At 59.7% G+C, this 24,744-nt stretch overlaps 6 protein-coding genes across 6 annotated transcripts; 2 read left to right on the forward strand and 4 right to left on the reverse strand.

Annotated features, from left to right (window-relative positions):
* Window positions 1-121: 121 nt before the first annotated feature.
* BJ171DRAFT_512560 (uncharacterized protein) lies at window positions 122-2,771 on the forward strand. Its single transcript, XM_053111666.1, has one exon. The coding sequence runs from the start codon at window positions 288-290 to the stop codon at window positions 2,697-2,699; it is 2,412 nt and encodes an 803-aa protein (XP_052964980.1). The 5' UTR covers window positions 122-287; the 3' UTR covers window positions 2,700-2,771.
* Window positions 2,772-3,838: 1,067 nt separating this feature from the next.
* BJ171DRAFT_476379 (uncharacterized protein) lies at window positions 3,839-4,550 on the reverse strand (the record flags this gene model as incomplete). Its single annotated transcript, XM_053108829.1, has 3 exons — window positions 3,839-3,972; window positions 4,193-4,217; window positions 4,359-4,550. The coding sequence occupies 3 exons, from the start codon at window positions 4,548-4,550 to the stop codon at window positions 3,839-3,841; spliced, it is 351 nt and encodes a 116-aa protein (XP_052964981.1).
* A 1,380-nt stretch (window positions 4,551-5,930) lies between these two features.
* BJ171DRAFT_163458 (uncharacterized protein) lies at window positions 5,931-8,629 on the reverse strand. The gene is made up of 4 exons (XM_053105894.1): window positions 8,549-8,629; window positions 7,136-8,374; window positions 6,540-6,790; window positions 5,931-6,407 (listed from the first exon to the last, which is right to left on the reverse strand). The coding sequence occupies exons 2-4, from the start codon at window positions 8,292-8,294 to the stop codon at window positions 6,342-6,344; spliced, it is 1,476 nt and encodes a 491-aa protein (XP_052964982.1). The 5' UTR covers window positions 8,295-8,374; window positions 8,549-8,629; the 3' UTR covers window positions 5,931-6,341.
* A 3,260-nt stretch (window positions 8,630-11,889) lies between these two features.
* On the reverse strand, window positions 11,890-12,581 carry BJ171DRAFT_476382 (uncharacterized protein; the record flags this gene model as incomplete). Its single annotated transcript, XM_053108830.1, has 3 exons — window positions 11,890-11,936; window positions 12,170-12,208; window positions 12,323-12,581. The coding sequence occupies 3 exons, from the start codon at window positions 12,579-12,581 to the stop codon at window positions 11,890-11,892; spliced, it is 345 nt and encodes a 114-aa protein (XP_052964983.1).
* Window positions 12,582-14,494: 1,913 nt separating this feature from the next.
* Window positions 14,495-16,152, reverse strand: BJ171DRAFT_512565 (uncharacterized protein). Its single transcript, XM_053111667.1, has 3 exons — window positions 15,822-16,152; window positions 15,439-15,542; window positions 14,495-14,743 (listed from the first exon to the last, which is right to left on the reverse strand). Exons 1-3 carry the CDS (start codon window positions 16,017-16,019, stop codon window positions 14,635-14,637), a joined length of 411 nt encoding a protein of 136 aa, XP_052964984.1. The 5' UTR covers window positions 16,020-16,152; the 3' UTR covers window positions 14,495-14,634.
* Window positions 16,153-16,314: 162 nt separating this feature from the next.
* Window positions 16,315-24,734, forward strand: BJ171DRAFT_512568 (uncharacterized protein). Its single transcript, XM_053111668.1, has 13 exons — window positions 16,315-16,447; window positions 16,863-16,953; window positions 17,240-17,364; window positions 17,638-17,772; window positions 17,882-18,011; window positions 18,167-18,264; window positions 18,580-18,702; window positions 18,853-18,993; window positions 19,320-19,450; window positions 19,563-19,802; window positions 20,069-23,475; window positions 23,577-23,652; window positions 23,813-24,734. The coding sequence occupies exons 1-13, from the start codon at window positions 16,364-16,366 to the stop codon at window positions 24,555-24,557; spliced, it is 5,526 nt and encodes a 1,841-aa protein (XP_052964985.1). The 5' UTR covers window positions 16,315-16,363; the 3' UTR covers window positions 24,558-24,734.
* The last annotated feature ends 10 nt before the right edge of the window (window positions 24,735-24,744 follow it).

Consider the following 24,744-nt stretch of genomic DNA (forward strand, 5'->3'; position numbering starts at 1 on the left):
CAAGGCCCTTCTGTGCCAGGGCTTGTGTGTGTGTGTGGCCGTGTGTGTGTGGCTGTCCGTCCTGGTTTGTGGCTGTGTGTGTGTGTGCGTTTGCGGTTTGCGGTTTGCACTTGGGTTTCCGCTTGATTGATCGCCTCGACGGCACCCAGCAGCCGCTCTTGTGCAATTAGTGTCCTTGCGACGGCATCCGACCGACTGGTGCACTCGAATCGGGCGCAACGGGTACTCACTCGCCCTCATCTGTCGATTTTCTAGCCATTTCTTGCGATCGCTGCCGCACCAGCGCCATGGAGCCCTCCGAGCTGTCCAAGTTCAACAATGACATCATCTACCGCCTTGGCCGGTTCCTCAATCCCCAGCAGAAGCGATATCTCTCGCTGGTGATGCCGCAGTACTCGCCGCTGCTCCTTCCAGCCACCAGCTCGCAAGCGAGCACCTCCGAGATTGCCCGCGCGCTGGTGCAGATCAGCGAGGAGCCGGACGAATGGCGCAAGCAGCCGACGATGCTCAAGGTCGTGATCCTCTCACCCAAGCTCATCTACCAAATCTACGACAACCTCAGGGTCCTTGTCAAAGAGACTTCGTCCAAGCGCCACCGCCGGTTCCAGTCGGCGATGCAGGTCTTGCTGACCTCGGTCGAAACCTTGATCATTTCGAACCTCCAGGGCGACCCAGAGATTGAGGAGAATGTGCTCGAGATCTGGAAGGCCGTCTTTGCTTCGGATGGGCAGACGAATCGCACGGGAAAGGATGTCGAGGACCAGGCGACGTCGCCGATGATGCTCAAGAACCTCAAGCGCCTCAGTCTCTCGCGGGTCTCGACCGAGTTTGTGAGTCTGGTGCTTGCCCGGATCGACCCCGAGTCCCTCACGCACCTCAAGATCAACCACATCGACAACCTCGACAACGGGACCAATCCAGAGACTCTCAAGCTTCTCCGCAACTTTGTCAACCTCAGGCACATCGACGTCTCCCACAACGAGCTTGGTCTTGGACGCTGCAGCAAGCGCACGCTGTTGTATCTCCTGCAGAAGAAGCCCAATCTCGAGACGCTCCGGCTCCGATCGACCAAGCTCGGGTCGATCACGGCGCTGGGCGCCAACCACCTCTTCCGGGCGCTCAGGACGACGACGACGCTGAAGCATGTCGATCTGATGGACAACGATATGGGCGCTCTCGGCAGCGGCCACATCCTGCTGGGCCACATCCTGCACGACAAGCCCAACATGAAGATCTTGGACCTGACGTCCTGCCATCTCGAGAAGATGCCTGTGGAAGAGGTTCTGTCGGTCTTTGGCGAATGCCACATGGACGGACTCGAGGTCCTCGAAGCCTCACACAACGACTTTGGTATGACCGAAGCCGGGCGGCAGATCCTGACCCTCCTGCTGCGAAACAAGCCCCGTCTGCAGCGCCTCAACCTGTGCTTCAACAACCTGTGCCGCATCACGGCCAACGACGTTGCTGCGATGGAGGCCGAGTTCAAGTCCACGGGAATGCCAGAGCTGGTGGAGCTGGACCTGGCAAGTAACTTCCTGGGCTCGACCGAGGGCGGCCGGGAGCTCTTGCGCTTCCTGCTGTCGTCCAAGCCGCGAATGCGTATCCTGAAGCTCGACTGGAGCTCGCTCTGGCAGCCTTCGGTCGAGGAGGCCGAGGAGCTGTTCCAGAGCTTTGTTGCGATGGAGCAAATCGAGGAGATCCAGGTCTCACACAACGACCTCGGCAGCACCGAGGGCGGCATCAAGGCGCTCCAGTACCTGGCCCACCACAAGCCCCATCTGCGCCGACTCATGCTGGACAACAACAACCTCGGCAAGGCCTCGCTGGAGGCCGCCGGGCCAGTCGTTCGGAGCCTCGGCGAAATGGCCAAGATCGAGGAGCTGGACCTGTCCTTCAATGCGCTCGGCACGTCGGCCTGCGGGAAGGAGATTCTCAAGCAGGCCCTGCACCAGAAGCCCTGGCTCCGATGGCTCGGCCTGAGCGACAACGCCCTGGCCCAGCTCCGGCTGGCGCAGGAGGACGAGGCCCAACTCAGCACCGAGATCGCCGAGCTGCGGGGACTCGAGAAGGTCATCCTGGGCTCCAACCTGCTCGGCTCGACGGACGACGGACGCAAGCTGCTGCTGTACTTCCTACAGCGCAACAGCCTCCGGTCGCTCGACCTGAGCGAAAATGCCCTTGGGTCCCTGACGCCGGAGGAGACCGAGGAGTACCTGTCTCGGCTGGGGCACATGGACCGGCTCCGGGGACTCAACTTGTCGAACAATGCGCTGGGCACGAGCCCGAACGGCAGCGACATTCTGCGCTTCGGGCTCTGCAACAAGCCCGAGATCGAGACGCTGCAGCTGCAGATGAACCGGCTCTCGCAGCTGTCGCTGGACTGGGCAGAGCAGCTGTTTGAGCCCCTCGGGGAGATGAAGCGCCTGGAGATTGCCGCCTTTTCCCACAACCAGCTCGGCGAGACCAAGAGCGGCCGCCGCATCCTCGAGAAACTGCTCCACCACAAGCCCCTGATGACCTATCTGCTGCTGGCCAACAATGCGCTCGCTGCGGCGCCGAGCGAGGTGTTTCGCGAGATCGAGGATATGAAGAGTCTCAAGATTCTGAACGTCACCGAGAACGACCTGGCAGGCACTCGCGTTGGCCGGGTGCTCGAGAAGCTCGTGGATGCACGGCGAACCAAGCTCTGTCTGCAGTGAAACGCAGAGCGATTGGGCAATAGAGGATACGTAGAGAATAGACCGCTATTTCCCTCAAACGCATGGACGGACTGCGGGCCGATCTGCGACGAGATCAGTAGTCGGGTCACATCGCATTGGATCAGGACCAGATCAAGTCAGATCAGATCACATCACATCGCATCAGATCGGATCTGGTGGCAGATTGCTTTCGTTTTCATCGTAGTTTTTAGGGGAGGGGGGGGGCCGTGGAGGAAGAGCATCCCAATTGAGTCCGCTCCAGACGCCCCGCAAGCGAGGCATCCCAGAGCGACTTGTGTATTGCACTTCACAGGTGGCTGTCCACGCGCCTGGTTTCAAACCCCCAAGAGACCTTGCGGTCCCAAGGATAAGAAAAAAAGGGGGTCGGCTTGCTGGTGACGACGTCGACCCATACGGCCTTGCTCCTCTCGAGCTACTAGGACTTTTTGGGAGACTGCCAAAGGTCGTGAGAAGCGCCTTCCTCCCCCGCGAGGGGACGGGGAAGAAAGAGCTTCCGTATGTTTGCCTTTAAACACAAGCTTCCCTCCAAGGCCCCCCGGCGGCCAGAGAGGAGCGACCAGGCCAGGGCGCTTATATAGCGGCGGCAAAGCAGGCGCGTGGCTTGGCGATCGGCTCAGCCACACGCATATGAATCAGGTGGGCGCACGGGGAATGCAGGCGAGGCGCGAGCGAGATCGGCCTCGTCTGGTCTCGTCTCGTCTCGCGTCTCGGATTCATGTCGGATCAGCCTGAGCCATGAAGCTCTATTGGAGTGTGCTGGTGTGCTGGTGTGGAGGGTCAAGAAGCAAATGGACAAAATGCGGGAGATATTGGAAACAAGAGACGGTCGGTGCCAAGTGGGAGCGGAGCGGTGAGTGGGCGGAAATGACAGCCAGAGAGATGTTGTCGATGCCAGAAAGGTGCTCCGGGACGGCCTGGGGTCTCAAAGGGCTCATAAATTCCATCGAGACGACGAGTACAGGGACCGGGGACGCTGGAAATCGCGATGGCGATGGCGATAGCGATAGCGGAAGCCACGTCAGAGGTGAATCCCAGCACGAGGCTGCGAAGGTCGCTCCCGCCTTCCATTTGGGCCCTATGGCCATGGCAACGATACAGCCCTCCGTCATTCAGTAGGCTCAGGGACGGGCCGGGGCGTCCGGAAGGATCCGCAGCTTCTCCTCGATGGTCTTGAGCTCATGTGGCGGCTCGTACAGATGCCACTTGCCGGCATCGGCCTTGGGAATTCGGACGGGTGCAGGTCCCTGCTTGCCTGTGGGATTGTGGTGGTTTCACATCGGGTTAGAGGCGAGGTAGGACATATCCGTATTGATGTGTGCGTGTGGGGATGGGCGAAGGACTGCTGCTGTTCACAGAACTCGATCGAGTTTGCTTTGAGATGCCATCGGGTGGCGACGACATTGCGTTTCTATCCAGCCCAGTTCAAAAATGCCTGTCGTCGATTGGGATCCAGAATCGCGGGCCAGACTCACCTTTCCACGTCAGAACACCGTACGCCTGGAAGTCATCGAATCGAGTCGAGTGAAGTCGAGTTGGGTCGAGTCGAGTGCAGCATCGGCGCCAGGAACAGACCCGTATTAGCCACGATCATGGGAACCCACCCTCCTCCGTCTCTCAAACGCTGCCGATCCAACTCACATCTTGATCCTTGACGGTGGTGATGGTGTAGAAGGAGTCATGCATGCCCTTTCGATAGTGCTCCGTCGACGCGATCCGAAGCCCAGCCCCTCCGTTTGGAGCGCTGCGGGCCAGATCAAAGATGGACTTGCGAGTCAGCTGGCGGATGAAGGTTGGGTGGGCTCCCCATAGTTCCTTGACGATCGTGGCCATTTGTCGGTGCTGGTTGCAGGTTGGGGGTTGTGAGTGAATCAAAGGATGATGGATCGATGGACAATGCTCGTCTTTTCGTCGTTCGGCAGGATGAACCGGTTCACGTTTGGAGGGGGGAGCGCTGTTGATCCGGGTGTCGATAGTGGAAACCGCAAGGCCAGATCGGCCAGATCGAGACCACCGAAAAAAAGGCAGAAAAGCGTGCGCGGATCTGTGTCGCAAGGACGACGACACAGAAGCACGAGCGAGGGCAAGGGCAAGGGCAAGGGCGCGAGCGAGGGCAAGGACAGGGGCTGGCTGGCACAACCCTTAGGGCTCGGCCATGAGCTCAGTCCACGTGGTGACGGCGCGAAAGCACGCGAGAACAGCTGATTGGCGCTTTCCCCCCACGCTGCCAATTCCCACTCACCCCCGCACGGAGGACACGGGGCAGACGGACATGCAAGTGACAGCCGCCCTTGACGACGCTGCCTTGATCTTGGGTCCAAACCCAAGACCCGATCCAGACAGGATTGCGAGCGCAAAGAGGCGGCGTCGTCCCGGGCAGCTTGCTTCACAGGCAAGTCCATCGGGGAAAATTGTGCGAGGAAGACACGGCGTCACACGGCAGTGACGGAGCTCTGTTTCCCCAAAGCGAAGAGTAGTAGGAGGAGGAGTATGAGCAAAGGGAAGAGCGTCGGAAGTATCACTCTATGAGATCTAGTCTATTCTATCGCTGCTCGTTTTCATAAATAGGGGGGGGGAGGTTAAGGGAAGACCAAGGACCGAGCATAATAAGGAGATCAATCGGGAGACATAAAAAGAAAGAGAGAGAGAGAAAAAGAGAGGCGATTGCCGAAAGGCAAGAGGAGGAATTGCAGCACGAGAGGGAGAGCACGCTCGGCAATGCTTTCTGAAGCAATCATTAACAAGACAGTCCGAGTAAATAAGATAGCGCAGGAAGGAGAGAGGGGGGGAGAGAGAGGCCATTTAGGGCTTCTAGAATAAATAGTTAGCTCGATTTGTAAACGACAAGATTGCGAGCGACGAAGGGAAGTAGGGCAGCGCGAGTTGGCGAAAGAGAGAGAGGAGGGGTGGGGAGGGAGACGTCCAAGAAATCAGAACTGAAGGCGAGATAATAATAATAAAAGGGTCATAGGCGAGCGCGTTTCCCCCAGAGAAGTCGGCGAGTACCGGGGGGAGCTTGGCAATCGAGTCGCTTCAGGGGAGGGGAGATACGGGCAGCAGCATCAGTAGCAGCGGCAGCGGCTTCAACATCATCGTGGTGGACAGGGAGGTGTGCCCAATCGGTTTGCGAGATTGGCACGGATTTTGGGATCGGTCCGGTCTGGCCACGGCGAGATTCGAAGAGTTGAGAGGCGGGCCCAGGTACGAGGGAGGGGGAGGGATCAGGAACAGAGATAGCGATGAGGGCTTCAAAGAGACGAGGCAAATCACAAATATAGATGAGGGATAAGGACCAGGATAGGTGGGGGGTTTTGCCTCGGGTCCATCGCCAGCTCGAGCTGGGCTGCCACAGCTCAGCAGATACTGGGAGAGGTTTGACGGGGCGAGCGCTGCGAAAGGATAAGCGGCCAAGCGAAGGGGGCGGAGGGCGTTCGCGCAACAAAGACGGAGAAGGGAGCAAGAACGAAGCAAGAGCAGAGGGGAGGACGAAAACCAAAACCGAGGTGCTTAGGAGGAACGGGGGGAGGAATAGCACAGATGGCGAGCAGCCTGGGACTACTCTGGCGCGTCACAGTCTTGAGGAAGACACGAGAGCGCCAAGAGAAAGCGCTAAGGCAAAGAGGCTTATGGCTCTGTCGAGTCGGTTTTGCAAGGTCCCTTGGACCGCATCGAGTGTCTCTTGAGGGCATCCTGTGGTAGAGGGGGGGGGCAGGACGATCAAGGCCGAGAGATGAGAACGATGGCAATAGGGTCAGGACCGACTTCAAAGTACACACCAAGGTAGCCCTGTCGTCCGCGTTGCCGATGAGAACATGCACTCACCATTCGCGAGAACGTCTTGTGGCACACGAGGCACTCATAGGGGCGGTCTGTCGAGTGAAGCGAACGCTCGTGGCGCCGAAGATCGTGCGAACGGCGGAAAGTCGAGCCACAGGTGTTGCATTGATGGTTCCGTTCGTTCTGGTGCGACTTGAGATGGGCACGCAGGTGGGTCTGCTTCGAGAAGGTGCGGGTGCAGTCGTCATGAGGACACGAAATCATGTTCTGAGACATGTGGTTGTAGGTGGAGGGATCTGCGGAGCCAGAGGGCAGCGGAGCCAGAGGGCAGCGGACATGGGCGTAAACAGAGGGCCATGTGGACGCGATCAGGGTCGTTGCCAGAGATGACAAGGGTTGTTGTCAAGATCGAGAGGCCGCTCTGGCAGCGGTCCTAGCGGCTGACAGCGAGTGTAGAGCGATGCGACCAAGCCAGCCAGAAGCAGCGGATGCAGCGGATGCAACGGATGCAGCGGATGCAACACAAACAGCAGAGGCAACAGGTCTGGTGCTGTATGATGCAAAGAGCAAAGCCGCTGTTCGTCGTGACAGACACACTCCAGATCACACAGTGCACAGCGCTGCCAAAGGATGCTACTCACCGACACCGCTCATCTCGTAGTGGCCGCCTCGGATGGTATACTGAGGCTCAGGGTAGTAGTGCTCCATCGCTGGGGAAATCGTCTGTCCCGAGTCCGGCGTGGTCTCGAAGGAAGTGCGGCCAAAAGCCATCTCGTCCGCATAGTTCGGGGTGCCGTCGCCAAAGTTCGAGGCCGAGATTGGGGGAGCCACACCGGCGCCCATGTAGAAGGGCTCGCCCGTGGCGGTGGGCAGTGCCTGCTGGGGGCCGACGTACGAGAGGATGGGGCCGATACGGTGGTCTCCAGCGGTGATGGCAGCGGCCGCAGCGGCCGTGACGATGGGCGGGGAGGCAAGAGGGCCTGTCGAGGATCCCAGGAGAGAGCTGCTGCCGGCGCTGACAATGGTGCTGGAGGAGCCGTAGGGCGAGTGGCCAAAGGGCTGGGCTGAGTACTCGTGGTGGATCGACTGCGACGCCGTGCGCGCGGCCACCGGGGCCGACAGGACGGGCAGGTTTGAGCCAGGCGCCGATACATAGACCGGATGCGACGGCGACTGTGCCAGGGCCAGGTTGCGCTGCGAGTTGTCCGCCGAGGAAGGCGAAAACGGCCGGGTCAGCAGCGGCATGGTTGGGTAGGGCGAGTAGCTGTGCGGGTGGTAGCTTGGGCGGACGGTCGTCGAGGCGGAGTGGTGGGAACGGGCGAGCGAGCCAGCAGGGCCGTACAGGCTGTTCGAGTCCGGCACCAGAGGAGAAGGGCTCGAGGAGCTGCCGTAGGACGAGGGCGATACTTGGGCGACATAGCCGGAGGAGGCCGATGGGTGCGACGGGTAGGGGCGACGAGGGTCTGTTGAAGGGCCGAGGGGAGCCGCACCCACAGCAGCGGCAGCCGGGTTGGGGGTCGACGCCGGCGGGTACTGGCCAAAGGGCGAGACCGAAGCAGGATTGGCCATGTCGGCAGCGTGGGAGGGATAGAAGGAGCCGACGACGGTGCGTTGAGGGGCCGTGAGCCCCGTGGGAGAAAGAGCCTGCATCCCGTAGAGGGATTGGCCTTGTGGGAAGGTCGAGATCGAGAGCGCCTGGGGCTGTGCCGGAGCCGAGGTCAGGGGCCTACTTGAGGGGGCGACGGGATGGTACATCGGCGGCTGCATGGCGGGGTTGGTATATTGGAGAAAGTCTATCATAAATACGAGGCGAGGGAAGGGACTGAGCGGGAGCGGCGGCTCGGGCTCGGGAGACGGCTTGATCGGGCTTGGACGAGATCCTGTGGGCAGAGGCGAGATCGGGGAGAGAGAGATCGCTGGGGGTCAGATACGGGGACTGTCGGCGGAGGCAGATAGGGAGGGGGTCGTCTTGGTGACAAGCCGGCAAAGACCGGGAGGACAACAGTCGAGGACAACGGTCGAGGGCTGGAGGCGGGGGGAGGGAGGGGACCTACTGCGAGACAGCGATGGAGCGGTGCGGGAAGAAGAGGCAAAAGCAGAAAGAGTCGGAGGGGCGGATAGGCGAGATATATAGGTGTCGAGGGGGGCAGCGGCTGCCCAGCGGGCGCACAACAGAATGGCACGCCCAAACGGGAAACACGGCCGAGAATAACTTGGAAAGGCTGCCCAACGAAACAAGCCGATCGATCGAGACAGCAAACAGCAGCCGGGAAGAGCCGCAATCGGCGGTGCCGCCCCGGCCGGCAGCAGGCTGGTCGTCGGCTATATTTGGTGGTCGGGCGAGGGCCAAGAAGTCGAGGACCACGGGGTCAAGGACTAAGAGGTCGACGGCGAGCAGGATGGACAAAAATAGGGCGCGGGCGCAGCGAATGTGTGATCGTGGGAGGGTGTGGGTGGCCGAAAGGATAGATGGACAATGTGGGGGGGTGGGTTGAAGGGTAATATGGGAGTGATCTGGGCGGGGGGCGAGGTGGAAGTGGACAAACAATAGAACCAGGCGCTGCAAAGAGGGTACCACAAGACCACACACGAGTGAAGGATGACGGCAACGAACGGCCTTGGTGCTCGCAAATGAATGCTTGCAAATGAATGCTTGCAAACGAATGCTTGCAAATGAATGCTTGCAAACGAATGCTTGCAAACGAATGCTCTGCCATAGGGCCCAAGGCGGGCAAGGAACAGGGGCTCGGGCAACATGGTGGTCGGCAAAGGAAGCGTGGTGCGTGGGAGCTGCGTGGCCCCGGCAAAGCCTCTCGGGAACAACACGACCGCCCTCCGAAGACAAGTACAATTCCAAGGAAGTAGCCTCCAAGGAAGTAGCCTCCAAGGAAGTAGCCTCCAAGGATGCTGTACCCGCCAACGGCAGCAAGGCCATGTGCGTTGCAAAGGACGGCCAGGACACGGGAGCAGAGGGAGAAAGAATCACAGGAGAGAACTGCACGAGACCAAGGACGGCGTCATGCAACAAGAGCGCCTGCAAGCTGCTCGTCGTCGTGATGGACTGCATTGCGGACCCGACTCGAGGGCGGCGACGCAGCCAACAAAACAGACGGAGCAATGCGGCGTGGAACCAACTCGGGGAGCGGGGCATCGAGCCCAAGGAAGAGGGAGCCAAAACAGCGAACGCAGCGAGCGAGAGAAATGTCGCCCGGAGGTAACGGGAGAATGCAATCGACGGACTGGGAGGGAGTAACTCGTGGCGATCTGGAGCAAGTGCTTGTCACAGCGAAGGAGCGGAGATGGAAAGGAGGAAGCACGCAAGGGTGGCAACTGTGGCAAAGACCGGGAGGCGGTCGTTGCCACCAGACCAGGAATAGTGGAGCCGGGGAGGGGCGAAGAGAGGAGAGGAGGGGTGGAAACGGCGTTGGTGGCAAGTGCCCTCCGACGAGGCAACAACGAGAGACAGTAGTGGCGAGGGGGTAGATGTGGATGCGGTCATGGAGAGGCGTAGATCTGGAAAGCGATCGAGGCAGATCTGGGGGGTGGGGTGGTCGGGGCGGGTACAAAAAGTGGTCGGACGATCCCAGATGGTCCCAGATGGTCCCAGATGGTCCCGAATGGTCCCAAGATGGATCGCCTGGACAGCGCTTCGACCGGCCAGGGTGTTCCTGGCCAAGGGACATCACGCCAAGGCACTGCGACTGCAATGTCCGGCAGGGATGGGATGCCATGCGATGCCATGCGATGCCATGCGATGCACTGCAATGCAAGCTTACCAAAGAGGTGTGCACCAGGGCGAATAGAGTATTCTCGCGACGGCTTGAGGGCGGGAGGCTCTGGAGCGAGAGGGAGACAAAACCACCCTTCCGAAAAAGTAGCAACCGTGGCTTTGGGCAGCGGCGGTGGATCAGAGAGGGGAGTTTAGCGAGAGATTGGGAGCGGTGGTGGACAGCAGGGGAGTGCGATTGCCGAGGTAGTGGTGGGGCTCGCAGATCAGGACAAAGTGGAGGAGAAGAGTGGCGAGAGACCAGGGGACCATGCGCCGTGGTGCAAAGTACCAACCGGGAAAGTCTCGAGCCAAGCGACGAGGGCGGGGTCGAGGCCGGAGGGGAGGGAGCCGGCAAAGAAAAAAGAGTCTCACGACGCTGGGGGTCGGCGAGCGAGAGGAGGGGTGCAGAGCAGTTATAGGCGTAACAAGACCGCAAATTTCGAACCCAGGGCCGCCCACAAGGCGAAAAAAAGACGGCGGCAGCGACAAGCAAGCGACAAGCAAGCAACAAGCAGGGGGAGTGGGGCGAGTAAGCCAGCAAGCAGGCCGGGGGGGGGGCAAGTCCACAGCGGGCCGAAATAGCGGGGCCCTGCGCGTCTGTGGCCGGGCGTGGGCAAAGCCGGTGCTGCTGCCGGTGCTGTGCGGGCAAGCGTCCATGATCTTGTTGGCGCTGCGCGGGGGCAGCCGGTGCATCGTTAGTTGCGGGCCTGTGTCAAAGTCGCGGGAGGGAAAAAGTAACCACTTGGGGAGTGTTGTCTGATCGGCCGCGGGCGAGTGCCAGGATGGTCGCCGCGCTTGGGCAACGGTGGCTGCAGTTGGTGCAGTAGTTGATGCAACAGCCGGTGTGGTGGTTGGAGTGACAATTGGTGTAATAGTTGGTGTAATAGTTGGCGTAATAGTTGAAGTGACAGTTGAAGTGACAGTTGAAGTAATAGTTGGGACACTGGTGGCAATGGCGGGTATGCTAGTTGTTAACTAACGCTAACAACAGCGCTAACAACAACACTCTCTGTGCAGCAGCACACTCGTCCCTTGCCTGGACTGCCCCCCCAACCAACAAGCGGTCCTCTCCTGCATCGCTGTATCGCACTCCCCTTTGGTGGGCGCACGGCCGCGCGTCCGCCAATGCATTATCGCCATGCCACCACTGTCGCTCGTAACGCCCGGGCATGTGGCTGCTTCTGCCTGGATCGACTTGGGCCGGCTGCGAACAGCCAGATCCAGCGACGGACATCTAACAACTGACAACTGACAATTGACAATTGACAATTGATATCTAGCCATCGATAGCTGTTGTTTAGCAATCGATAGTTGATATTCAACAGCTAACAACACCTCGCATATACAGCCCAGCTGCAGCCCGTCCCCGCTGCGTGCCACGGCGCTTTCTTTCCTCGCTGGTGGAACCGCAGTCGCACCAACGGCCGGCGTTTCACCAGCGAAACACAGCGCCTGATCGCCGCGAGATAGTGCTGATCGTGCGATCCGAGATGCGATAAACCGGCGTAATCGAGCGCACAGGCGCTGGCTGTTGCTGTTGTTGCTGCTGCTGCTGGTTGTTGTTAATCGATACCTCACTCCCTCACTCTATCACTCCCTCCATCACTTCATCACTCACTCCCTCACTCACTCACTCCCCCTGTTGCATGCCGACACATCGGGCTTGCCGCAGTCTGTGCGAGGCAGCAGCAGCAAGCCGGTGCAACTGCACACTTCCCCCCCCCCCGCATTGCCGAACAGAGTCGCCGGCGAGATACGAAATTGCGTGCGGGGCAGCAGATCGTCCACCGCTGCCGCTGCAGGCCTGCAGTCCCTTGCTGGCCGACGAGCTCTCGTACCCGCACGTTGCGCCGTATCCGGCAAACGGCCGCCTGTCCCGTCTCTTGTTCGCCGCCTTGCTGCTTACCTCTCTCGCCCGAGCTAATGCAGTCGTTGTCTTCCTTTGCTGTCGTCGTGCGCTGGATCTTGGGCAAGCGCCGGGGTGGGCTTGTGCGCCGACGCCACCATATTCACAGAGCTGCCCCATGCTGGACAGATGCATGGTCTGGATTCGTCCCACCTTCTCGCCAGCGCTTGTTGCGCTTGTTGCGCTCCGGCGACACCGGTGCACCCGCGGTGGGTTGGCTCCTCTCCGTCGGCTCCTTCGCTCCATCTTCCCCCCCATTGCCCTGGCCCAAGTTGGTTGCTCTCCTTCCCCCCCCCACGCCATCACGAGGAATCCCCCGGCAGAGCGCCGCGAATCCCCCGGTTGTCGATGGGCAGCTTGGCGCCGCCAGCAGCCCCCCAGAGGCGACGGCCAACGGGATTCCCGGGCACATGGCTGGGTCAGGCGCCTCTGGTCCATCGGGCGGGTTGGGCCAATGACGATCTCTTGGTCATCGTGCTTGGCCTCCTCGATGCAGTCGACAAGGCCGAGATGCCGTGGCAGACCCGCTTGCGCGATGCAGATGGGCCTGTGTCCCGATGCTGCCAGCCCAGTCCTGCACGAGCGAGCGGGATGATGCAGGGGGTAGAGTTCCCGGGATGGCAGTTGATGCTGATAGCAGTGGTAACGATTCGGGCAGTCGCACGGTTGTCAATCAACCCCAGTGCAATGGTCAATCAGCCCCAGTGCACTGGTCGATCAAGCCAATGCCATTGCATCTCCCTTCCAGCATCGCATCGGCCCAGCACAATCCCCCCCTGAGTGGGCGCTGGCATGACCAGCTGCCACCACCAGCCCGAGTGGTGCGGTGGACGAGACGCCACCAATGGCCCCCAGCCGCCGATTGGGTTTGCTGCTGGCCGAGCACAGGCCTGGTCTGCCAATCCACTCGCCCTCCCTGGTGCCAGCTGCTGGAGCGAAGGGGGGCTCGCAATCCATGCCGGAAGTGCCTGCATTAAGTTGTCCTTGCCGGTGGTCGGCATTGGTGTGCGTGCTGGTGCGTGCTCAGCCCAGCAGCTTTGGATCGTCGCCTCGCCATGGGGGTCCCCGGCTCCTTTCTGTATTTGTGCTCCATGGAAACGCCCGGGTCCATAGGCCCGCTGTCCCGATGTTGCTCAAGCCTGCCGACCAAGGACCGCTCGTCTGCTTCCCTGTCCGAGCCCCTCTGGCAGGCTTCCGCTCTGGGCTTGTGCTATCGGCCGCCACATCTCGGCTTGGCCGAGGGGAGGGGGCGTGGCATGGGCCCATTTCAGCGGCTCGTTGCTCGGGAGCAAGCGTGCTCTGCCGGTTCTCGAGATTGCCGTGTTGGTGCGCTCTGGCCAAGCCGACGGAATGGCGAGATGCAAGAGTCCCGGTACTGCCGCAGGTCGCATCACTCGCCACATCCATCGATCGCATGCATCGACATATCCATCGATCGCATCGGTCGATCGCATCTGTCGACTGCACCATCGCATCGGTCTGCACCATAATCAAAACCGCCATGCGCTCTCACGCGAGCCGCCGCCCCCATTCAGCCGTCGCCCATGTGCATCCCGCTGCCGGGCATCCAGGACCAGAGCAGCTTGGTCAGCAGCGCGCATGCTTCGGGCCTTGCCTTTTCCTTCTCTCCGCCTTTCCCTTTCCTTTGCGGTTTGGGGGCCCTGTATTTGTCTTGTCTCGTCTTGCCGTGGCTCCTCGCCTGTCGATAGCGAGGCAGCGGGGGGCAAAGGAAGGAAGGAAACGGAAAGTACTTGCGGCCGGCTTGCACACCTCGGCACAGCCCTCGGGACGACATGCCGGAAGCGCTTCTTTCTTTCATGCCCGGCCATTCTTTCCCATTTTGGGTTTGTGGGTGCTGTGGGATGCTCTCCTCTTCCTGGGCCCGACTCGCCGCTTTCTTTCTTTTTTTCTTCTCCTTTGGATCACCAGCACAAGCCAGGGACCGTGGGTTACCGCTGCCAGGTGGCCCACTATGACGGGAAGGGGGAGCGGCTCAGCGACCGAGTCACACTCTGGCACATGCCGTCCAGGCGGCGGCAGGGCTGCTGGCAGTCGGGAGGAGGTGGACCTCTTTGCTGCTCGCAAATGCAGGGGTGGTCTGCCACCGATCGATCCATGTCAGCCATATCCATCTGTGGCTTGCCCCCATGGGAATGCAGCGAACCTGGCTCGTCGCTGGGATCACCAGCCCCTCATTCTTTGGGCTGCCTGCCTGCCTGCCCGCCCGCCTGCCTGCCTGCCTGCCTGCCTGCCTGCTCACACCTGCATCCAACATCTCACACCTCACACCTCACACCTCACACCTCACACCTCACGCCATGTGTCTCGGTCGCATATGTTGCTGTATATTTGTGTTCGTTCGCCTCAGCCTCGCTTCCGCTCCCATTCGTTCCCGATGAGCGAGAAGGCAAGCCCCGGCTCCGGCGGGTGCATTGTGGTATCGAGTCGAGCCACGTCGTTCCCGATTATTCGCTTTTCTTGACAAGGGCATATGAAGGAGGAAGGGGCCAGTCCAGAGACTCTCCGCGCTCAACCAGGCGCTTGTGAGCCTCAAGCTTCGACTGCTCGTGGAGACTGGGTTGCGTCGTCCGTCGGCACAACGGTGGTTCGTGCAAACCAGTCAGGACAGGCCCAAGACAGAGGGAAGATGAGAGGACACATCCGTCAGTACACATGCAGGTGCCCGCACACGTTTTCATCGCCAACAGCACCCGGTCGCCCCAGGCCATCATTGGCTCGCTCCGGGGGACTGACGATGCTCTCTGTTGCTGGATCGCTGCAGCACCAGGATCGATTCACCAGTTCGTCCAACTCTCCTCTGATGACCATCCAGCTTAGTCTCCGTTCGAGACATGTCCGTCGCTTTGATTCCGAGTGGCTCCAGTCCGCAATCTCGCTCTTGGGAGCAAACGGCGGCGCACCAACGAGATACCACACCGCAGAGTCCGGGTCTGGTCTCCCCAATATGCCCCAGCGTGCCATTCTCGATCGAGTATCGTGTCCTTCTCGTCGCCTCCAATCCAGATGCAGTGTCCAGTGCCGTTAGAGGGTCTCGCGACCAATACGCCAAATGATCGATTTTGGCGGTGGCTCCATTCCAAAGCCCATATTCCGCTTGAAGTCATCGACACCGGCTTCGCAAACGTGAATGCACTTGACCCCACAGCGAGAGGGCCCTTCGTCTGAGCAAGTCCCGTGTGCATGTTCCATTCCAGAGCCCACCCACGCCGTGTTGCATCCCCATCAGAGCGCAGACATTGATACTTTACGTGGGCTTGTCCATGTAGATGTAGGCAATGACAAAGGCGACGATGGAGCCGTAGTATCCATAGTACCAGACGGGCTCCCAAGCGTATCTAGTGCGGTCGTTGGGCTGAGCCATACAGAGAGCGTGTTAGTGGCTGCAGCCTTGGATATGGCCGCGGATATTGGCCCGTTGGTTGCATGGACCTCAGGAAGGGCGCATGGCGAATCAACAGGTCGAGCCAGCCTACTCTGTGCCATGTGCAGCCAGGATTGACCTCGGTGCTCCACCATGCAACAGATCCCGGAAGCCCATCGTCCAGAGATCCGCGGGGAAGCGTGTGTCGTCGCCTGGCTGTGCCTCGTGATGCAAGGCCAGGGATGGAGAGATTCAGAAGCCAGTGCTTACAGCTCGTCCAAGGAAATATCCGGTAGGCTCGTATCCCTCGGGCTCGTGGTGATGGTCGTCGTGGTGTTCGTCCTTGTGGTGGCCATTCAGCGGACTGGTGGCATGAGGAGCGCTGGCCTTTGCCGAGGTCGAGGCGTATCTCGAGACCAGGAGTCGGGGCGAGGCCGCAGATCGGAGCGAGCGCAGAACGGGCAGCATGGTTCGTGTGGCTATTTTTCGTATCCTTCTCTCTCTTTCGTGGCTGGAGGGTCAAGAGCGAGGGATGCCTTCGCCAGAGTGTCGTCGGGGAGCCTGTCGGGGAGCCTGTCGGGTCGGCCGATGTGGTGTCGAAGGCTGTCGCAGACACCCCAAATCGGTTTTTGCGTTTTCGCTTTTTTTCAAGCCACGGCGCCGGCTCGATCCGGCTGGAGCCGACGCGGCTCGATCCGGCGGGGCTTCCAGGCAAGGACACACAAAACCGACCCCCGCGCCTGCCCAACAACCCTTGCTCGTCTGCCTTCCAGGAGCCCAGCACCGGCCTGCATGCCCCGTCCTGGCCCAGAATGAGCGGACTCGCGGCGTTTTTGCAGAACGAGCTCGTCAACCTCTCGCAGGAATCCAAAAAGAAAAACAATGACATCAAAGAAGTGCGTGCTGGGCCGCGGCCCCATTCTGCATCGCCTCGATGGCGCTGTCCGTGCATCTGCTTGTGCATCTGCTGCTGCTATTGATGCTGCCGCGGCTGTTGTCGTGGCTGTTGCCGTTGCTATCGCCCCGACTCCTGCTGCTATGCTCGTGTGGCATGTCAGCGGATGCTTGCGTCGCCAGTCGCCCAGCTGATTTCGGCGTGCCGTCCGTGGCCGTGCGATATCGCCTCTGTTACGGGTGTCTGGATCCACATCGTCTGGGCTGCATCGCGGCTGCCCTGACCCATGTTTGCTCGGCCGCCTCGAGCTTCATGCTTGTCCACAGCAACGTCCTTGCCCTGTACTCACGCGACTGTCGGTGCTCTGTTCTCTACGGTGACCTGCGTCTTTTGAACTCGGCGGCCACCAACAACAGGCAGCAGAGCGTGTGCTCTATATCCTCCGGGCACTGAAAGACAAAGCCAGCAGCTCCAGTGCTCCTCCCGGCGTCGATGTTGTTGCGCAAGGTACACGCATCCACCAAAGACTACGTTCATGATTTCCCCCCCCCGTGAAAATAGCGGCCTTATGATGGGTTGGGGGCCGCTTGTGACGGTGTCGAGGGGTGGCGTTGTTCTCTTCCTGCGGCATGTTCTGTTGATATCCACGCGTTCGCCTCGACAACGGATCTCGCGGCAGACGCTGGCCGGTCGATTATACACTTGGACATGACGGGCTGATGGGCTGATGGGTTGTCGGACTGACGGACTGACGGGCTTCATCTCATCTGGTCATTTGCATTTTGCCATACAGAGCTCTCCAAGACCGATGAGCCGCTGCGTCCGTTCCTTCTCTCATGCCAGACCAAGAATCCAAAGCTGGTGACCATAGCCGTCGGCTATGTGTACAAGCTGATCTCCCACCGCGCCATTCCCGAGGTGAGATGCTGCACAGTGCGGAGAGCTTGATCCAACCCGATATCGCCCGAGAGCATCCTTGCCCCAAATGAACGATCGGTATCGGCACGAGGCCCTGCCGTTGGCAACAAACCAACAAACAAATTCAGGGAGACATCGGTCCTTGGATCCTCTCACCGGCACCTCTCACCGGCCCGAGGGGCCCTGGGTGGATGTATGTGTGTGATGGATCTGGGCAAACGTGGATGTGCCCCTGTACCAACGCAATCGTGTCGCTTGGTGGAATTCGTGCAGAAATCTGTCTCTCCGGTTCTCAAGGCACTCTCCGAGCTTGTCGCAACGCCAATGGATCTGCAGCTCAAAGTCTTGCAGACTATTCTTCCGCTGTTCAACAACTACGAGTCGGTCCACGGAGAAGTGCTGGCGGAGGTATGCGACTGCCGCTGCCCCTTTCATCCCAATTGGCAGATGTTGGTCCTGGCATCGAAAGTGCTCAAGAATCGACCGCTGACCCATCGTGCTTCGTCCCTGGACTCAGTGTCTGGCTCTGTGTTTCAAGCTTCAAGAATCAAAGAGTCCTGTCGTCAGCAACACTGCCGCAGCCACCATTCGGCAGTTGGTGATCCACATCTTTGACAAAGTATCAAAGGAAGACGAGCGCTTCCCAGGTCGGTGGAGAGCCGTAAACGCATACGCTGTGATGTTCACATGCGACCGACTTTTATGGCCGTCCTTTCCGCTGAACCAGCCAAAGCTGATTCACTGTTTGGCACGCCTCGAAACCACAATCCGTCACCGCTTTATTCCTTCCATCCCGCACCAGGCAACACGCTCAAGACAGAACGAATCGACCTGCCTGTCAATCACAACGCCCTCAACGCGCTGCTTCCCTGCGCCCGCGATGCCTTTTCGTTCTTTCAGGTGTGACTCTGCTTTGCACACATGGGCGTTGATTTATCGCTGCCACTATGTCGTCTTGTGGAGTAGCGTGCGTGCTCAACCGGTACCACCGGCTTCATCAATGACGGTGCTGGTCCGACCGTCCCGCGGTAGTGGTGGTGGAGCAGTCCGCAATTGGCTTTGCATGTGGCCCTCGTTCTGTCCGTGAGGGCCAAGGGCCAGGCTGCGACAACATTCGAATGGCGATATGCATGTGCACGTGTGCTAACATTGATGAAACCCGCAACCCTGGTCACACCCGCGTCGATTGTTGCTTGCGGATGCGTATGCATTCAGGACTTGTGTCTCATGACTGTGGGAGAAACCGGCGGCTTCATGCAGATCTCGGGCATCTCCAAGGGATTTGGGCTTGAGCTGATCGAATCGATTTTGAACAACCACCCGGGTCTCTTCAAACAAGTATGCATCGCTCGAGCTGAGCTTCAGTCGGCTGTCAGCACCGCGCCCGTGCTCAGGCCGTCCGTGTCCGCAGAATGCCCACTTTGGAGCGATGACGTGATTGCAGTTTCGTCTGAGCTGACATTGAATATGGCAATTCAACCCACACAGCACCCTGAGCTGAAGGCTTTGCTGAAGGACCGTATCTGCCCGATGGTCATCAAATCGTTCTCGGACAAAAACGACTTTGCTATGACCGTCCGGTTGACGCGACTGGCTCACACTGTTACCAAGCAGTTTATCGGCGTTCTGGTAAGACCCAACGCTGCTGACCGAGCTAGTGCACTGCCGGATGCGAGTGCTGAAGATGCCTGTCGTTCTCTTGGTGGATCTGGGCAGTGAGGCACTCACGGGTGTGGCTCATAGGTGTGGCCCATAGGTGTGACTTACGGGTGTCGCTCGCCTCTTGTTATTTGCATATCCTTGCACATCCTTCCATATTCTTGCACCTCCTTCCATATCCTTGCACATCCTTGCATATCCTTGCATATCCTTGCATATCGTTAACTCCAAATCACATCCATCCGTGCTGTCATCGTTGGCGCTGTTGGTAACATCCGTATCGTTGTGTGCACTAGTCCATGGAGTGCGAGATCTTCATGTCCATGTTCATCAAGGTGCTGGAGGCGGGCGATCAGGCCCCACTGTGGCATCGTGTGCTTGTACTCGAGGTGTACAAGAGCATTTGCAACGACATCAATCTCCTGCGGTAAGGGGCTCGCTGCACCACGCATCACCACGCATCACCAAAACAGCTTGGTCCAACTGCAGCAGTGGTGGCTGACGTTATCGTCGGACTCACACCAACCCTGTGTATACAGCGCCATCTTCAATCAGTACGACGCCAAGGACCACTCTGTCAAGATTTTTTACGAGATCACGGCTGGCTTTGGCCGGGTAATCGTTTCCGAGAAGCACTACCTGCTCCAGGCTTCGTCGTCGATGGCCGGCGAGAGTCCCACCAACACTGGCGGTGTCCTGGGCTCTGCCCTCACGGGATCAGGCGGGAGCACTGAGTCCTATGCCGTTACCTTTGCTGGATCGTCCATCAAGATTCCGTGGTAGGTGGAGCGATGACGTTCTGCTACTGACTCGCAAGTGATCGGAGCCACTCGGTCGGCGATTCAGCGACAGTGTGCGGTGCTTGTGATCGTGCGTCTTCCACGTGGGATCGAAACGGGTCGCATTTGCAATCTCCATATGTCTGGATAATGATTGAGGACCACTCCAAAGCCATGTGCGAAGCGATCAAATCGGTCAAGCTCCCCCCCCCTGCTGCAGCTTCGACCTTTGCTAACCAGCACCTGACACACTCCTTCCGTCACAGCATCGATCAGCTCGACAAATCCGACCCGCCGTCGTTCCCAGACACATACCCCTTGAATCTGGCCATCCAGTGTCTCGCCAACATGGTCGAATCGCAAGCCACGGTGGTGCCTATCCTCCGCTCCCCCAGCACCACTCCGAGCGAGACCGAGAAGAACGACATCATCGTTGCGATCGAAATGGCCAAGGCCTCGTGGGGCGGCATCCTTGGGGCCCTGAACTTTCTCATCACCGGCTCGGTCGACGACGATCTCTTTGGCCTCGTCACGCGGTCGTTTACCAACTTTACGGGCGTGATCGGACTGCTCGGCCTCGTCTCTCACCGCGACGCCTTCATTGGATCGCTGTGCAAGGTCTGCGTTCCTAGTTCCGCCGTGATCAGCGCCGATATGCCAAATCTGCAAAACGTCAGCGGATTCAGCCTCTTCAACATCATGCAGGCTCCGTCTGTCAAGCCCTCAGGCAACCTCGGGGTCCTCACCGATCGCAATGTGGTGTGTCTCCGGTCCCTCCTCACAATCGCGTACACGCTCACGCCCATCCTCGAAGACAAGGCCTGGTATCTGATCCTGGAGACGCTGGAAGTAGCCGACGGACTCTTGGCTGCCGGCAAGTGGGGAAAGGCTGCCCGCGACGACCTGGCCAAGGCCGGCGCTGCTGGCGCCCAGCCCATCGAAAACCAGTACGTCCTGACCCAAACGCTGATCAAGAAGCTCTTTGACATGTCCAAGGATATGGGTCTGCGCAGCTTTGCCGAGTTTATCAAGGCCCTGTGTCAGCTCTGCCGATCGACGGTCTCCAGAGACGGCGGTCCTGGCAGCGAGCGCGACACTCTCGGCAAGGACACGAAAGGCGCCGAGGAGAAGTCGTTTGCCATCGCCAAGCTGCAGCAGGTGGCCATGCTCAACGCCACCCGACTGATGACGTCGACAGTCGTTGCCGGCGAGGCCGACGGCGCCAAACGCGAGTCTGACACCTGGACTATCATCATGTCGGAGCTCATCCAGATTGCGCACGCCCCCAACTATCCGATGTCGGTCCGCCTGCAGGTCTGCCAGACGTTCTCGGAGGTGCTCACGGGTGTGTGCCAGGCATCGGATCTCAAGGATCCCAGCGTCGAGATGAAGATCCTCGAGCCCGTCAAGCAGCTGATGCTGGGCACAACGCCGTCGGCGCCCGTGTATTCGATGGAGGAGCGCGAGCGCATCATGAAGAGCGGCTGGTTCTTTGACATTCAAAAATGTGGCCTCGAGACGCTCTTCAAGATCCTCCAAACCAGCGGCCAGAACCTGTCGCACGGATGGGAGCTGGTGTTTGAGATTGTCCAGACACCCCTGGTTACGGGCGCGGGCTCGGCCAAGAAGCGCTTTGCCAAGAGCGTGACCCCCTCCGGGTCGATTCGCAACTTTGCCAACTCGACCGATGTCGCGGATGAGCCTGCTGTGATCAGCCCGGTCGACAGCATTGGGGCCTCCGCGGGGCAGGCCCTGCCCTCGGGGACGGCCATTCTGAAGAACGCCCTGCTGGTCCGCAACGCCTTTCCGATCCTGCAGCTCATCTGTACGGACTTTTTGTCGCTGCTGTCGCTGCGATGCCTGTACGACTGTATCGAGTCGCTTGGAGGATTCGGCTCGCAGAACGAGGACCTGAACATTGGCTTGACCGCAATCGGGCTCTTGTGGTCGGTCGGAGACTTTGTCCTGACCAAGCGGCAAGGGATCGAGGGATCGGCGTCGCCGCATTTGACTGCCGAGCCCATCACGGCCGATACCCTGGACGGACCCATCACAGTGCAGAGCCTCGATTTGCTGTGGATGTACCTGCTCTCGCATCTGTCGCAGCTGTGTGCTGACACGCGACCGGAGGTCCGCAACTCGTCCAACCAGACGCTCTTCCGCACGATCACAATGAACGGACCGCGACTGACGCTCGAGGCCTGGAGCGAGTGTATCTGGAAGATTCTGTTCCCGCTCCTCGAGCGAGTCAAGCTCACAAGCGACCGTGTCGAGCAGGACCAGAAGGAACTGACTGGCGAGGGCATCGAGCTGCCCACACGCGACCGGCCGCTCTCGATCTCGGGCAGCCTCACACGGGTCTCGGTCTCCAAGAAGCAAGTCTCGACGACGCTCCTGTCGGCTGTGGGGGCGAGTCAGCATCACTCGCGCAACACCATGACGAAGCAGTGGGACGAAACCAAGGTCCTGACGCTGGGCGGCGTGACAAAAACTCTGATCGACTTTTTCCCGCTCCTCCTGAAGCTTGGCAAGCGCTTTGATGAAGCATGGAGCCTGCTCCTGGACTACATCAAGACTTGGTGCCTGTGCAGCAGCCCCGAGGTCTCGATGGCGGCCATCAAGGCGTTCCGCTCGCTGGTCCGATACCCTATCGAGCAAGGAGGCTTCAAGGCGATCGAGGGCGTTGGCAGCGATGTCGCGACAGAGAACCGCCTCATTGCCTTGTGGAAGACGGCTTGGGACATTTGGGAGGCAATCGGCCTCGGGGTGATCGACTCAACAGACGAAGCCAGAGCCAAGGCGGCGGCGGCAACGACTGACGAGGGCCCCAGCAGCTCCGCCCAAAGCCTCTCGCAGACGGCAGGAAGCAGCAAAGTGCTCCGCGGCAGTCTGTACCACGGCACGTTTTCCCAGGAGGCACTGGCAGCGTACGCGACTCTGTCCGGGGACATTTACGAATCCATTGCGACCGTCTTTACGCTGAACGACTATCGACGCCTGGCCTATATCCTGGTGTCGCTTGCTGGATACCACACCAATCCGCTACCGGCGCTGGCATCGAGCCGCATGCGCCTGGATTTCTCAAGCGACCTCGACAACCTGACAGCCGTGCAGACCGCCATTCTGGAGGTCTTTGTCGGTGAGCTCGGAGACAGCTCGGACGCAGATGCAGGGACACGCAAGCCCCGTATCCGAATCGAGCGGATTGAAGGTGCCCCAGAGTGCGCGATCACGGCCCTGTGCGCATTCGCCCTGATGCCGCTGGTGCGAGTGTCTGGGTCGGCTCCCAGACTGGGGTCGGATGCGTCTCTGAGCGCCGCTGCGGGCGGAGGCCCAGAGAGCGTCGCTCCGAGCGCCAACCCGAGCGGCGTGGCATCCACTGTCGGCACCGACCCCGCCAGCAAGTCCAACTACACATTCATTGCACTCAGCCGACGGTCGATGGAGCTCCTCAAGATCGTGTACGACCAGTATTCTGCGCGTGCGTCCATCTACACCACGGGCTGCTTTGATGTCATTGTCGAGTCCCTTGGTGAGCTGATGAAGTGCAAGTACCAGTGTCCCCCAGTTGGAAACAAGGACGGGGCCGTGGCGCTCTGGAAGCTCGCATCAAACGCCTTCTTGTCGATCGCAAAAACAGGCATGCCCGAGCTCGAGAAGCGGTTTGTCGGAGGTATGCGCCCTTTTGGAGCCGCACGAGAGGGTCCAGAGAAGTGGCTTTGAGAGCGTGCTGATGACACTGTGTTTCGTTTCATGATAAACTTGACTTCACAGGGCTGCCTCAGACTGTCCTCGACGAAGTGTATGCCAAGGTCATTGACAACTTTGACGGTGTCTTGCTGCCAAAGAGGTGGGTGCGACACAACGAGCATGTGCAAAGATGGATGGAAAAGCTCGGGGGATACCGGGCAGATGCAGAACCACCGAGTCGGGCCGAGAATGAGATCCAGCGACAAACGGGACGCCATGCGGGCCGCTTACGCACGGAATCTCCTTTCTCCTCCTCCCAGCAAACCCCCGGCAACAGCGACCGCAGACGACTTGGCGACCGACGAGGTCTTTGACATTTCGGTTCTGCAAACGATCGAGACGTTTGTGGTTCCTCATATGGCCCAATCCCACGTCTCGGACAAGGTACTGGCCACTCTGATACAGATTGCGACTCGGGGTGCCAGCTATCTGGAGAACACCGCTGGATTGGATGGAGACGCTTCAGCACCGCTGGATGGCCAGCCAAGTGCACTGGAGCCGGTCCGTCGAGCCAAGTTTGCCACCGAGTGTTTCGAGGTACTCTTTGGATTCTGCGCCGAGGTCAGTCTCAAGACGACAGAGACGGAAGAAGCCCGCACTCGGGTGGCGGAAATCGCTGTGCCGGCTCTGATCCAGAAGGCCAAGGTGGTGCTCAAGACATTCCAGGCACGATCAAGCACTGCCGAGGGTGCTGCCCACGGCGCTCTCCAGCTGGCCTTTGTGCAGGAAACCCAGTTCCTCCTGGAGCACCTTGCGGCACTGAACGTGCGCCCTGGGGTCCTGATCAAGACCGTGGTTGACTTGAAGGTGTCGCCGATTCGGTCGCATATCCTATCTGGGCGATCGGCGCACTTGTTTTGCATCTACCACGACCTGTGCGACTGCCTGAGCGTGCTATCGGCCTCGAAGAGCGCCGAAGAGGCGGCTGTGACGGCGGCGATCAAGCTCTGTCTGGAAAAGATTGGCAAGGAACTTGGCTTGGATTCTGTGGCGTTATCGTTCTGACCAGCCGCGACATGGTGCACCGACTCTGCACCAGTGCAATCTTGAGTGCGATGGGGGGAGGTGTGGCTGAAGAACAAGTAACGACATCCAGCATGCTCAAAACGAAACAGGACACCCTGTTCGGTTCAGGGCTGTCGCTGTTCCTGGGGCCCCGAATACACACCCATTCCTCTATTGCCTATCACGG

This window comes from Polychytrium aggregatum (genome assembly GCF_025602895.1).
Source record: "Polychytrium aggregatum strain JEL109 chromosome Unknown BJ171scaffold_28, whole genome shotgun sequence".
In the NCBI taxonomy this organism is placed as follows: domain Eukaryota; kingdom Fungi; phylum Chytridiomycota; class Chytridiomycetes; order Polychytriales; genus Polychytrium; species Polychytrium aggregatum.